Source organism: Alosa sapidissima, chromosome 6 (genome assembly GCF_018492685.1).
Source record: "Alosa sapidissima isolate fAloSap1 chromosome 6, fAloSap1.pri, whole genome shotgun sequence".
Classification (NCBI taxonomy): domain Eukaryota; kingdom Metazoa; phylum Chordata; class Actinopteri; order Clupeiformes; family Clupeidae; genus Alosa; species Alosa sapidissima.
The window spans coordinates 29,446,704-29,461,869 of record NC_055962.1 but is presented as its reverse complement, the minus strand read 5'-3'; the positions used below and the strand labels follow the sequence as shown (position 1 = coordinate 29,461,869).

Below are 15,166 nucleotides of genomic sequence, written 5' to 3'. Positions count from 1 at the left end.
GCAGTTGAGTACAAGGAAGTAAGGTTAAATGAGGATGATGTCAATTAAGTCTTGTGTTTAGCATTGGGGGGTAATAAGAGGTTATTCAAAGGCCTATTAATAGCTCATTCTCCGAAGACTCATTTGGGTAGTCTATCTCTGGGGCCTTTTGTGAGAGAAGGCTTGTCCACACCAGTAACAACCACTATTAGGACAACTACGATACAAGCATACACACATATCAAAGATAAGGAAAGTCACTCCTCATGAAGAATGTAAAGTATGACATTTGATGGACAGCTGTCAACATCACAGGGGGCAGCCGTGGCCTACTAGTTAGCGCTTCGGACTTGTTACCAGAGGGTTGCTGGTTCGAACCCCGACCAGTAGGCACGGCTGAAGTGTCCATGAGCAAGGCACCTAACCCCTCACTGCTCCCCGAGCGCCGTTGTTGCAGGCAGCTCACTGCGCTGGGATTAGTGTGTGCTTCACCTCACTGTGTTCTGAGTGTGTTTCACTAATTCACGGATTGGGATAAATGCAGAGACCAAATTTCCCTCACGGGATCAAAAGAGTATAGTATATACAATCGCTTTGAAGGTGATCCTCAACAATGGTTATGGTTCTAGTATGTGGTGTGGACGTTGTCATTCATGTTAGCTATAGAGTGGTACTTACTTTTGCCGTTATGGTTATATGGCTATCATTACTGTGAATGGGCCTTACTAACTGTACAGTGTATCAGAAAGATCCTAAAGATTATGTGTTTTATTCATTTGGTATGTGGCATATGACCACTGTGTCAAGACTTCTGTTGTGATATGATTAATCGATTAGTAGAATAATGTTGATGATAATAATAATAATAAAAAAATTAAGATGATACTAATAATAATATCTTTGTTTTGGATGTATACTGTATTTTTGTGTTTTTCTTCTGTTTTGGAGGACAGCACGTGTGAACGTGTGAAAACCATATTATTTGAGCTCCGGTGAGTCGGCTGTGCTGCTTGTTCCCTCGACCCAAAGTGGCAGCTCGCCTCAGTCAGCCACACAGGGTTTGAACCCTCAATCTCTGTTTCAGAGCCAAGAGCTGGGCACACCACCAAAGGAGCTAAAAGCCGTGACCACGGGCCTCGCCATAAGCATTTCTTTTGAGAGCTAGAGAGGAGGAGGTTTATGAACCAAAACTCCTGACAGTCCTCCATCTGTTACATCACTGGGTGTGTTGCCGTGGGGATAGACGTTTTGTGTGTGTGTCTGTGATTTTTCTTTCTTTTTTTTTTAAGGGAGAGGGGTGTTATCCAAATTAAAATAAAAGCTTTGAAAAGGCACTTCACGGCAACCACAAAAAGTTTGTCAAGACAGACAATTTTACAAGTCTGTGTTTGCATTCAGGGGACGTAGCTCGTGAAAGCTATTTGAGCGGGATTGGTGGAAAATCATCTTGACAAGTAGGCCTACATTTGGACAACTGGAGTAAATATTTCACAGGGTTCACAATTCATTTGATTGGGTTCACGGAAAACCCGTCTTAGACTGCCAGGAAACACCATCGTGAAGTGAAGTCGAAAGAAATATTTGTAATTACAAGAAATATTTGACAAAGTGCTTCATCCTTTGGGAATCTGTGGAAGAGAATCCAATTCAAGAGACTGGATGAAAAAAAAATGAAAGGGAATTTGTTATGCTGGCACTCGAGACATTTATTTTGATCACTCGCTCGCTGAGAAAACACTGTGAAACAGTAACGCACACCTGTCATTTTTTTTTTGGATGGATTCAACACTGTGTATCTGTTGCAGTTAGTGAAATGGTGGGTTTGGTACCTAGCTGCTGACAGCCTCCAAGTGCTACACACACATCAAGGTCGGTAAAAAATGGTCAAATATCGTGCCCCGTGGGAGTGGAAGAATATATTGTTGTCAAAGCGTCTCCCATAACTGCGTCAACACATCACCCTGTGCACAAATGCGACTACGATTTATCAGCCAAATGTCTCCTTTTCACTGGCGCTCGATCCACCGGAGGCTGTCCTACCTGGAAGCGGTAGAACGTCCCGTCATCCTTCAGTGTTAGGACGTGGTCAGAGATGGGGAAGATGTAGCCCTGGGCGGCGACGAGGCTTCCGATGTGAATGGCTTCGGCTGAATGGGACGGACAGAAGAGAAGACCACGCCATGTTGGTTTACATCGCACGGGCACCAACAACACAGACTGCCAGTCTGCCACTGTTACATGCACATACGACTGTTGATACTGTATATCAAGTGAGTGGACGGCGAGGGGGGTAATGGTTTATTTGTGTTGGCTGTAGTGTACACACTTGATTAAATTGGATAATGGAATGTGATAATAGAGGCCTTGTTACACAGTCTGGTCTTGACAGACATGCTCGCTAAACACCACCAACCTGGATCATCGATGTTGAGGTTCTTCATCAGCCACTGCACAATGTCTGTACCTAACACAGATGAGAGGGGGGGGTGTATTTATTCAGAGAATGATAGAGATTGCAATTGGAAGTTTTAGTGTGTTAATTTAATTCTGTAGAATACAAAGCCCGCTAGTAACATTAATTCATTTGCACATTCAAGTCTCCCACCTTAGGTAATGTGTGTGTGTGTGTGTGCACGTGTATGAGCATGTTCCTGTGTGCGTGTGTTGCTAACATTAAAGCAACTAGTCTCTCCCAACGAAAGCTCAGCCCTTACATCAAGGAAAGCTCTTTTTAATTCCACATCATTTCTTAGCTCCCGGGTGCTGGCGGCCGTTCACTGAGTGTCCCGTGCTGTAGCAATTCTGTTTATTGATACGCATCACCACCGGCACATCCAGCAGTGGCGCTCCACCAGCGGGCCATATGAATAATAATATCAGCACTGCCCGCTTTATTTATTTATTTGTGCACAGCAGAGGTGTCTTCGTGAGTTTAAATGATTTACGAGGATCTTGTGGCACCAGGGGCTGGTGCAGTCACTGATCCATCATCGTGGGTGCAAACACTTAACACTGTAAATGTCTCATCGGCTTCTCTCCTCCATCTTCAGCAGTCCCACCACACTCACTATCTGGGAACTTTCTTGGATGTGTGGTGAACTCAGTTTGTGTTCAGAATAATCCTCTAGGAATTCGGGCTTCACTGTACAGACACTACGAGGGAACTTTCGGTTACACTTTACTTGACAGTATCGACATAAGAGTGACATGACACTGTCATGAACGTGTCATAAACAAGTTAAAAACGTTTATGACATAACGCTTCTGTCATTAAGTGTCATTCGGTTTTTGTCATAACAAGTTAGGATTAGGGTTAGGTTTAGAGTTAGGGTTGGGGTTATAGGATTAGGGTTAGCGGTTAGGGTTAGGTTTAGAGTTTGGGTTGGTGTTATAGAATTAGGGTTAGGTTCCATGTGTCATGACGGTGTCATGTCACTCTTATGTTGATACTGTCAAGTAAAGTGTTATCGAATAATCCTCCAGGAACTCGGCCTTCACTGTACAGACACTAAGAGGGATTCATCAATGAGAGATTTTTCTTGGTCTTGCATCATGCATTTAGTGTGTCATTTTTGAAAGTGTGTTTTAAAGATAGACTCTTCCAGAGAAACAGGGTTATTAGTTAGACAAAACATCTAATGCTATTCCTACCAATAATCCATGAAAGTTCTCTGAGATTTCTTCACTGTAAATAAGGATGTGCTTACTCCATCCAATGAAGTCATCTTGTTGCTTTGACTGAGTGAAATTATGTCAAATGTAACATTTACACATACGATGACATAACATAACTCATATTTTAGAGCAGGGGTGGGCAAACTGCGGCCCGCGGGCCGGATCTGGCCCGCCAAGCTCTTTCATCCGGCCCGCTGAGCATTTCATTTGGTTATCAGGCTGCTCGCTATTTTTTTCCTGCGATAGAGACGACGTTGGTTAGCTTTACTGCAAACTGCTTTTCACTCTCCTTAGAAAACGTTTACAATGTCAATGTCAAAACATCATGTTAAATAGAGATAACATCATGTTAAACTAAGTTAACTCTTAGTTATCTTCTTTGCAGCAGATCTAACGTGAACATTATGCGATCCATTTAATTGGGAACGCGTCTGCACTCACGAGAGGGAGAGAGAGCCGCAGGTTCTGGCTTGTCATTGTTGATAAGTGATATGTCCTTCTTATAAGAAACTTTTAAAAGGAAATCATGAAGGCAACAGTAGTTCCCACTACTGACCATTTAAAAACTGTGAGAGGGCCCAGCCGTAGGTACAGCACTAGCCATAGTGGAGCAGGCAGAAGATCATTGAGAAATAAACGTGAATTAAAGCGACTGTCTTAAAGCGACAGTGCACAATTTATACATTTGTTAAACAGCATAAAAATAGCAGTATTTTTAAGCAATTCACATTTTAAAACAAATACTTTTCATACTAAATTATAGGCTATAAAAAATGTATTTTTTTATGTGTGTGTGTCGTGGGGGGTGGGGTTGTTGTGCGGCCCGCCGGGCAATTTTCAAAACCCAATGTGGCCCTTGAGCCAAAAAGTTGGCCCGCCCCTGTTTTAGAGTGTCGATTCCAGTCTGCACAGGGCAGAGCCTCTAGGGCAGGCCTACCTGTGACAACACTAGGGATCTTGGACAGGAAACGCAGGCCTACCTGTGACAACACTGGGGATCTTGAACAGGAAACGCAGGCCTACCTGTGACAACACTGGGGATCTTGGACAGGAAACTCTTGACGGTTCTGATCGGCACTCCCTCCGTCTCATGTTGTATCCTGGTGACGATGTCCTCGATCTGTAAGGGAACAATGAGGAACACATAGAGCATGCTCAGCAAGAGGTTCTGTAAGGGAACAAACAATGAGGAACACATAGAGCATGCTCAGCAAGAGGTTCTGTGTTGAGATGAGATTGTGATGTTCTGCATTTGGGGTGGTGGTCCAAAATGTGTGTTTACTTCTTGTTCACATACACATAGAGCATAGCCTACATTAACGGTTGAGAAGTAGACCCTTAATCAACATTAATGCTGTATACTAACTATGTGGATGCAATGTAGTGATCAGGGATCTGGGCTTCCAAATGGAACCCCAGAAGGTTGTAAGCTCAGTCCTAGGGGCTACCACTATTGTCTATTCATCGTTATTATCACCCGGAGAGAAGAAATACTCTTTTCTGATTGGCTGGTGGGGTGGCTATTAATTCTGAAGAACGGGACACCTATGAAGTAGATCTGGTAAAAAAAAGTTTAATCACCGTTCCTTATCAATGCTTAATGAATGGTAACTATAACAACAGTTTTCTGAAAAAAATGATATGCTATTGAAAAAAAATGTATAAAAATAAAAAATGACTAATGTTATTATTTAAGGGTCCGTGTAACGCTTTGCAGTGAGTTGTTCTATTTTCAGAATTCACATGAATATATATATATATAAGCTTTAAAATCTGTTATCCATTCTTTAGGACGGCACAGTAAAGGGGTTATTGATGGTTATTTTGATTTTCAATTGAGCACAGTTATGGTTTTCTGTTCAAAAGTAAAAAATTGAAATGATGCGTCAAGTTTCTAATTTTTTTTTTTTGCGCTTGTGGTTGGACTGAACCACGAGCACCGGGGGGATATGGTGGACGAGAGCGCCGCCTGAAGTTGTTCGTGATTTTTACTCATTACTTTAGAGATTAATAAATTAAACTTCGCCGATTTTTGGGAGATGGGACGTTAAACACAACTTTCAACCTATGTTGAACATATCTAGTATATTTGGCGCCTCATTTTTTGCCGCCTCATTTTTTACAAACAAAGTGGAGGCAATCAGCAGTCAATTCTCTACATGCCCACTCAACGCATCTGACTCAGATACCACACTCCTACAACCTCTAGGGACTGCTGGAACATCTTTTTCAGCATTCACGCCTCTTTCCGAGAGTGAAGTGTCCAGACTCCTGACATGCAGCCGTCCTACCACATGCTCGCTGGACCCCTATACCTACGAGCCTACTTCAGTCCATCAGCCCGACCATCGCTCCAGCTATCACACATGTGATCAATGCCTCACTAACCTCCGGCACATTTCCAACAGCGTTCAAAATGGCCCGGGTAACACTGTTACTTAAGAAAGCTTCTCTCAACCCTGCTCAAGTCGAGAACTACCGCCCTGTCTCACTACTGCCTTTCCTATCCAAAGGCATTGAACGAGCAGTCTCCAAACAGGTCTCTGACTTCCTTTCACAGAACAACCTTCTGGATCCAAATCAGTCTGGGTTCAAAAGCGGCCACTCTACCGAAACGGCTCTGCTGTCTGTAACAGAAGCCTTAAAAGAAGCCAGGGCGACCGCTCGGTCATCAGTACTCATTCTGCTTGACTTATCGGCTGCCTTTGACACGGTTAATCACCGTATCCTTCTCTCTATACTCGCTGACATGGGAATCTCCGGTTCTGCTCTCTCCTGGTTTGAATCCTACCTCACAGGACGCTCGTTTAACGTATCATGGCTTGGTCAGCTATCTGCACCTCACCATCTCACCACAGGGGTCCCCCAGGGCTCAGTGCTGGGCCCCCTCCTCTTTGCTATCTACACCACCTCCTTGGGACAGATTATCCGTTCGCACGGCTTCTCATACCACTGCTATGCAGACGACACACAGCTCTATCTGTCCTTTCCACCTGACGACCCCCTGGTTTCAGCACGGATCTCGGATTGCCTTTCAGACATAGCAACATGGATGAAGGCACACCACCTCCAGCTGAACCTCTCAAAGACTGAACTGCTGGTCATCCCAGCTAAACCTACCATACACCACGACATCAACATCAAATTTGACTCCCTGTCTGTTTCACCGACCAGGACTGCAAGAAATCTAGGAGTTGTTCTCGACAACCAACTAAACTTCTCAGATCATGTTGCCTCAGTCGCCCGGTCATGCCGTTTCGCACTCTACAACATACGGAAAATCAGGACTTACTTGACTCAAGATGCTACCCAACTTCTGGTTCAGGCAATAGTCATCTCACGACTCGACTACTGCAATGCCCTCCTGACAGGTCTCCCAGCCTGCGCAGTGAAACCACTTCAGATGATCCAGAACGCGGCGGCGCACCTGGTCTACAACCAACCCAAAAGGGCACATGTTACCCCGCTGCTCATCCAGCTACACTGGCTACCTATGGCGGCCCGCATCAAATTCAAGTCTCTAACGCTTGCCTACAAAGTAGTCTCCGGTTCTGCTCCAGACCGCTGCGCTCCTCTGACGAACGACGTCTAGCTCTACCACCGGTACGCTCAAGCCAATCCAAACTTTTCTCATCTGTTGTTCCTCGTTGGTGGAACACACTGCCAGTTCCTACAAGGGCAGGGACATCCTTTTCCACTTTCAAAAAACTCCTGAAGACCCAGCTCTTTAGAGAACATCTACTCTCATAGCAACACTTACAACAAGTCTTACTGATCCTAGCACTCACCAGCCGTTTTAAACTGACAAGTAACTGTTAAAAACAGCACTCACCGACGCACTTATTCTTACTGTACTCTAATGTTTTTTTTAACTGTCCAAAAATTGTGAGAATTGTTCTAAAACCTACTGTTTACCATGTTGTTAGTCGCTTTGGTTAAAAAAGCGTCAGCCAAATGTAATGTAATGTAATGTAATGTAATTTGAATACCATGGCCATGCCATAGCCTAACATAGCAAATAAATCCCCAAAGCAGAATGCTTTCCCAGCTGTCAGTTTAGGCTACAGTATATAGGCCTATAGGCTACCCCAAGCATGGTTTGACATGGGGCGTTTTTGCTTATTTAACACTTTACACTGGACTAGGTTTCATTAAACGAAGACACAACAGTGAATAATTTATCAGTTTATCCATTTAATAATTTCAACAGCAAACAGCCTACATTGGCCTGTAGGCTACTACGGCTCAAGTCCATTGGTAATGCTCATGTAGGTCTCCAAAGCCTCCCAGAACAGCTCTTCTTTACCTGTGAGACATGAGTAGAACACGTAGGCTAGCCTACTCATAAGTGTCAGGACGCAGCAATGTCTCCCTCTGCATCTGAAGTTCTGGTCTCGAGCTGACATTATCAATCGCTTGGCACCTTGATGCAAGCTGAACTGTGTTTGATAGCCCTCCATCTCTACATCGCTGATGGGCAGCCGTGGCCTACTGGTTAGCGCTTCGGACTTGGAACTGGAGGGTTGCCGGTTCGAACCCCGACCAGTAGGAAGCGGCTGAAGTGTCCTTGAGCAAGGTACCTAACCCCTCACTGCTCTCCGAGCGCCGCTGTTGTTGCAGGCAGCTCACTGCGCTGGGATTAGTGTGTGCTTCATCTCACTGTGTGTACACTGTGTGCTGAGTGTGTTTCACTAATTCACGGATTGGGATAAATGCAGAGACCAAATTTCCCTCACAGGATCAAAAGAGTATACTTAAAATGTGATCACAGCGCGCTCTGTTATATGTATCAGGTCACCCCCCCTCCCCCTACACTTGTGGTTCAGCCCAACAAAAAATCCAATATTAACTGAATTTTACTTTTGTTTCCAATCCAGTTTCGGTTTGTTTCTTTATCTTGTGTGACTAATGACAAATGTAGAAAATAGCAGCAATTATCTATTTGCTGACCAGTTAAAAAAATTGAAAATTGGATTGAACACATTTTTTATTTGGATCAGATGGATGGAGCAAATAGAACAAAGCACTGCAAAGCGTTACACGGACCATTTACACTGTGACAATGTAATATTAATGAAACTACTGAAATTTGATAATATATGTTGTTAAGGAAAATATTTTGCTGCTGGTTACTTTGCAAACAAACATTTATGACTTGAATAAATCAGTCAATCTCCAAAGGCACTTCAGATGAAATCATGAATAGGGTAAGATCATTAGATAAGACCTCTGATGTGATATGGCCTTCAAGCGTTTATAATCGGCATTATATATATCATCGACTCCTCCAGTGCTATCAGTCAATCTCCAAAGGCACTTCAGATGAAATCATGAATAGGGTAAGATCATTAGATACGACCTCTGATGTGATATGGCCTTCGAGCGTTTATAATCGGCATTATATATATCATCGACTCCTCCAGTGCTATAGTTCAATAGCATACACCCACATATCTGACTACTCATAATTCCTCTGTGCATTTGCTGCTCATGTGATAGCGGTAAATGGTAAAGAAAACACCACACAGAGGTTATAAACAGCATTGAGGGGAATGAAAAATGTCCCGTGCTTATCGGAAGAGAGTGGGTGTATGTATTTGTGTGTTTGTGTGTGTCGTGGGAGGAGATGAGATGACAGTGGCGTTTTGTGCCATGTTTAGATCATAGCTGGCTCCCATCTGACTGATACTTTCTATTTTCTTTCTTCTGCATCGCATGTGGGAAGTGAAACCCATGTTGCTTTGGAGATCTGCCCAGCTATATATAAACCCCAATCAAAGTCACCGCTACACCACTGAGCGAACGAGAGAGAAAAATGGATGAAAGAAAACCAAATGAGGCCACTACAGCTAGCAGTGAACGCAGAGAGCACACATACAGCTATCCTTTTAAAATCCTCAGATATGTGCATCACAGGAATGACACGAGAAGTCAGGATGCTGATGAGATGACAAAATAAATTAGGGCTTTATTTAACAACATGAAACCATATCTCACAAATCAAAGGGGTGAATAAAGACAATAACACAGAAACTCACACGTGTACTGTAGGTCACACACACACACACACACACACACACACACACACACACACACACACACACACTCTTGAATTTCCCCTGGGGATCAATAAAGTATCTATCTATCTATCTATCTATCTACACACAGCCTCTTTTAACTTCATTCACCTGACTCATTTCAGAGAACATCTTCGCCTTGCTTCCATAAAAGTGACATGATCACTCACCCATGAAAGCATTGTTATTCCCACCAGGGCTGCGCTATCTAGCACATAAAAAAAAGCAGCACTCAAAAGCGCTGCCCCCACCACAGGTCGATAGCCATGTTAGCCCCATGTTTTTGACAGATATATGCTTTTAATACGGTCTGCTATGTGCACCCGGGTCTTGCAGTGTCGTACCAGTATAGGCCCAGAGAGAGAGAAAGAGAGAGGAGGGCCCTGCTGCCCAGCTCCACGTCCAAATCGATATAGATAAAACGTGCGGCGACCGGTAGAAGCAAGATAGGAGGTAACGACGTCCCGTGTCCCTGCGGAGGTCCCCAGGGGGGAGTTTCCAGTCAGCACTGATCCAGAGAGAGACAGCTGTGAGGCAGTCGGCAGAGAGGCTGCCGCCAATGGGAGATGGGTCGAAGCCGGCCTGCCCGCTTCGCAGAGAGGAGAGACCACAAGAGCCTCTGATGGAGCATAATGGGTGAGAGCCCTTAGCATAGACCAAGCAGTAGCACCATCGCACTGTTACCCTCCCCTTGTATTTATTGCATAAAGATGCCTGGATCATGACCATTATGGTTGCACTCTCACCCCCCTTTTCCCAGCATCATCATACACCCTGGACTGATGTGATATTAGTAGTGATAGTTGTTTTTTTTTCTAACACTGTTTCTCCCCCCAGGGATGGCATAAGTGCACGTATCAGTGCATTTTAATGAAGATGCTGCTGGGATATAATCTAATCACTTTCAGCCAGGACGCCTCCCGGCAACGTCTCCTGCCACGCTGCAATTCCACGGCCGTTTGCGGCCTCACATGTCTGGAAAATAGCCACACTGGGTGGAGCAGTCGTGTTAAAAAATAATATCACATTTTTACCCTACAGCTAATGCTTGTGGCTATACATTAAACATCATTTTATGTAGCAGACGCTGCCAGTTAAAGTGACATGCGATGGCAACAAATTGTGCCCCAGAGGAGATCATTAAAGTGCAACATTGTAGGTTAACGTTGTGAACTGCCAACAGAGGTGATGTTATCATTGTAGTCAACTGAGATGACGTTATCGTAGTAGTTTATCCATCAGTTGGCTTGTCGCCTACCCATAAATCATCTCTTTCTTCAGGTTACTCTTTTATCATGTTCTGCTCCGCTGTAGATTTCAGATATACACAGGAGAGGTGTTCTAACTGTAGTTCTATAGGCAGGGGAATTCCTACAGCGACCAATCAACAACAAAACCTATTTACCATCAAAAACCACCACCAAATGGGCCTTTGTGGGCAAAAACATCCCCAACAGAGCAGCCTGTGAGAGCATTTCACTGCGGTGACCAGGCAGGTGAAGAGCAGAAGGGCAGGTTGAGAGTGCAGAGCGCCATCTTTTAATGTTAAAGAAATAAGGTAAAAGAACAAGACCTAGATCTGCTGCTTGAGCTAGATCCTCTTTAAAATTGAATGAGTTCCACCTTGACTTTTGCTTCACCCCTCCACCAAGTTTCATAAAACAGGCCTGGTAGTTTTTTTCCCCAGAATTCTGCTGATGGACAGACAAACAAACAAGCGAAAGGTAAAGACAAAACATAAGCTCTTTGAAGCTAATAATAATTGGTGGCATGAGAAATGGTATTGCTCCTTCCTAAACGTTCAATATATAATCCAAGAAATTAACGACTAACGCCGTGTGTGGTTGCTCAGTCAAATAGGCAATGTCCCCTTCGCCCCGTCAACATCTCTGAGTGATATATAAGGCAGGGCCAAGCTTGTTTACCCATGAATATGCCAGTCATCGGAGTAAACCGAGGTGAGCCACAGACAAGGTCAAAGAGGTGACCAGAAAAAGCACAGAGAATCCTGCAATTACAGAGATAAGACCGCAAGGGCAAATGGCTGTCTGGGAAATGGAACGGAATAAACATAACATTCTCATTACTGGACCCACTCAGTCCTCTTCCCCAAGGTAAGCTTCAGCCCGATCAATGATTTCCAGACCGAATGTGAGCAAGGTGTGGCTGTAATACAGCAGTTCGGTGCTCCGCTGCTTATGCCTGCAGGACATGCAACCCATATGCTAACACTGAGCAACCATGGCATCGATCAATAAATAGATGCTTCCAATAAGCCGAGCTCTTTACTCTTGCAAAGAGTGATAAATATTTGAGCGAGGCAGTGTGACTGACTGAGATGTATTATTGCAGAAGACAACCTCCTTGTTCTGGAAAGTGATGGTTTCATTAAATATCTTAGGAGGGAAATGACCCACCAAAAAGGACTTTTTCACAAGATGTTTTGGACAGATTATCGGAAACTGCTCTCTTCAAACTCTTTCCCCTCTTGTGTGATTTCTTTCCTTTTTCATTTTACCCTCCATACATTTGTCACAGATAAAAATCAACCCATGCCACACAAAACACAATTTCAAGCTCATGTTCAAATTACATCAATGAAATGTCATTACCATTCTAAACACGGCGTTCATGTAGCCCCTAACAGAAGATGTATTGGCAACAAATTACTGGAGAGACTCGCAGCCGTGAATGTCAACCATTTAATACCGATGCGACTGACATTTCAATTAGGTCCTTCAAGATGGTCATTACAGTGCTATTCATAACTCCTAGTATTCTTCTCAGAGAGAAGGACATATGCTGATTCTTCTCTGGCAACACACTCATCACTGAGCCGCACATTTTCAAGCTGGTGTCCAATCACACATACATACAAACATACACACACACTCACACACACTCACACACACACCCCACACAATACTTGACTGTGGTGTAATCAACCATTTTTGTAATGAATGAAATGAAACAACGCAATCAAGTTGAAATTATATCCCTGTCACAAGTCTGCCTCGTCTCACTACTGTAGATGGCTGACGGCTTATGAGATGGCCATAATAGCATAATGGCAAATGGAGAGCATATTATTCACTTGAATCCTCTGGTTTTGTCTGGTTTTCTGGGGGTCAACTTCGCAACACTTACATTTGTGATATTTATGAAGAAGATATTATCAGCATGTTATAAATTGAAATATAATGACAAAACTGATCAGCTCACATTTTCAGATATTTTCCAATCTCTCTCAAATACATTTAGTCCATAGTCACTAAAAGAATGTGGATGGACTGTTATTAGTGGTGAAAGCTGCAATGCCGCTTACTCTCCCTAAGAAAGCATCAAGTGCATATTTAGCAACTCACAGTCAATTTTGTGGTCGATCTTACAGTTATCTAGAACAAAAACAAACAAAACAGTGATATTATACAAGGTCTCATCCTCAGAAGGGTGCATCTCAAATTGTGCTGCAATATAATTCTTATAAATCTAAAATTACTGCTTTGCCTTTTCTTGGCAAAGATCAATACAATTCAGCTTTTTGCTCCCGTCTAAAACTTCAGACATAATCTATTCAAACCATGACATGCAACTATAGATTTATTTCTTCTGTTAAAGTTCCTTATTAAGTTTGTTTGGAAATAGTGTGCTTGTCTGAAAGAAGTGTACATTGCATAAGCACTCTACCCTGACAGCTTGTCATTGTTTTATATTCATGTCATTGGAAAGAAAACTTCAAGAAGCAAAATGTGCAACTACATGCCACGCTTGATAAATGGAAAATAAATTTGATTTATTTATTTATTTAAGACTGAACACAAGGGAGAGGGGAAAATACCTCCCTTGAGAGTCTCTTGAGGAAGCAGCTGCCCGGAGCTTGGGCTGCTTGTCAGGAGCTCTTTCTCAATCAAACCCACCCTCACAAACTTGATTACAATACGTCAGCATGGCCTTAAACTACCACTTTCTCCGAAGGGAGGAGGAGGAGGAGAGCAACGATGAAAAAGAACAGCATGCCCACTGAGTACCAGGAAGTTGAAATGGCAAGGCCATTTTGGAAGAAAGAAAACACTAATAGCACTGGAGGACTATACACCACTAGGTTAGGAAGAGTGAGTGTGTGTGTGAGGAAGAAAGACAGGAGGAAAGGAGTCGGAAAATGAACATTCCTTTAGTCATTTTCAGTTTTGTCCCAGCTCAGTCATAAATTCCTTTATAAAGACAACGTAAACCTTCGAGGTTGGCATGCGGAATGGTGAAGAGGTGACAGTATTGCCACTAAGACATGGTTGGCTCAAGGTCGATACCAGAACATCGCAAGTATCTATTGCTTTGGGTAAAATCCCACTCACTTAACTTCTTGTGGTGTATTGGAGTTCTACACTTCGTATCTTAATTCTTAATACTTAATTCTTAATACTTTGTATCTTAATTCTTAATACTTAATTCTGGCCCTGTTGGGCCACTGTACTGAAGCGCCCCTATTGGGCAGGTTGCTCTATGTACCGTATCTTTCAAGATTCATATATAAATGAGTTAACGGCAAGTTGCCTCCGGTCTATTCATTTATTACGGATTACCTTGTTATTAAGATATAACACGTCTTACTGTAATTTATCATGACACTGACCTTTTTATACAATGCAAGACACAAGCGAGGATGTGATTTGGCTTCCTCTGTAAGGGGAGTCTATGCAGCAAAGCTTCAGCTCTATTCTGCACTGCAGCCTTGAACAGGAAATGCAGGAAATATCTGACTTCCTCACTAAGTGCAGCCGACACCTCAGATAGCGGCGTGGTGCTCGGATGCATAGCAACCACATGTTACTACCGAAGGAGGAGGGAGGGAGCCTATGGAGCGGCCCTGGCAGCAGCGCTCCCTGTCACCTGTACACGCTGCTGCGCGCTGTCCCAGCGATAACGAGATGGGATGCAGCCCGAGTGTGGGGGTGTTGGTGGGGAAAAACACGAGAGTGTCTGTGTGTGTTTATGTGTGTGTGTGTGTGTGTGTGCGTGCCTGCTTGCCTGCATGTGTGTGTTTTTATGTGCGTGTTTGTGTGTGTGTGTTTTTATGTGTGTGTGCGTGTTTGTGTGTGTGTGTGGGGGGGGGGACCAACGACCAACTTGCAATTCTGCTGAGATGTAACGTTAAGGGCAGTAAGGAATAAAGGACTTTTTGAACACATGCATTGATCTTCAGCAGGGGATTTTCCTTTGCTGTCTACACAACAATATGTCTTTTTTGGGACTATAACTGTCTATGGAGCCATGGGATTACACATTTTTATTTTATTTTAAAAGATACACACAGAAAAGCTTGCTGGACCACATTGGAGGTGTCAGCGTTCTAGAATCTTGTGCTGATCCCCTGATAGGTAGACCACACATTCCTCTCTGCTTTCTCCACAGGAGGTGCGTGTGCCCTGCACTCTTAA

General features: G+C 43.5%; 1 protein-coding gene across 1 annotated transcript in view; it reads right to left on the bottom strand.

Annotated features, from left to right (window-relative positions):
* The window catches only part of LOC121711353 (regulator of G-protein signaling 6-like), a 99,122-nt gene that overhangs the window by 19,213 nt on the left and 64,743 nt on the right, over positions 1–15,166 (bottom strand). The window contains exons 3-5 of the mRNA XM_042094880.1: positions 4,678–4,774; positions 2,393–2,443; positions 2,020–2,126 (exon numbers count right to left, since the gene is read on the bottom strand). Of these exons, the coding sequence (XP_041950814.1) occupies positions 2,020–2,126; positions 2,393–2,443; positions 4,678–4,774 (255 nt within the window). The remainder of the gene's footprint in view (positions 1–2,019; positions 2,127–2,392; positions 2,444–4,677; positions 4,775–15,166) is intronic.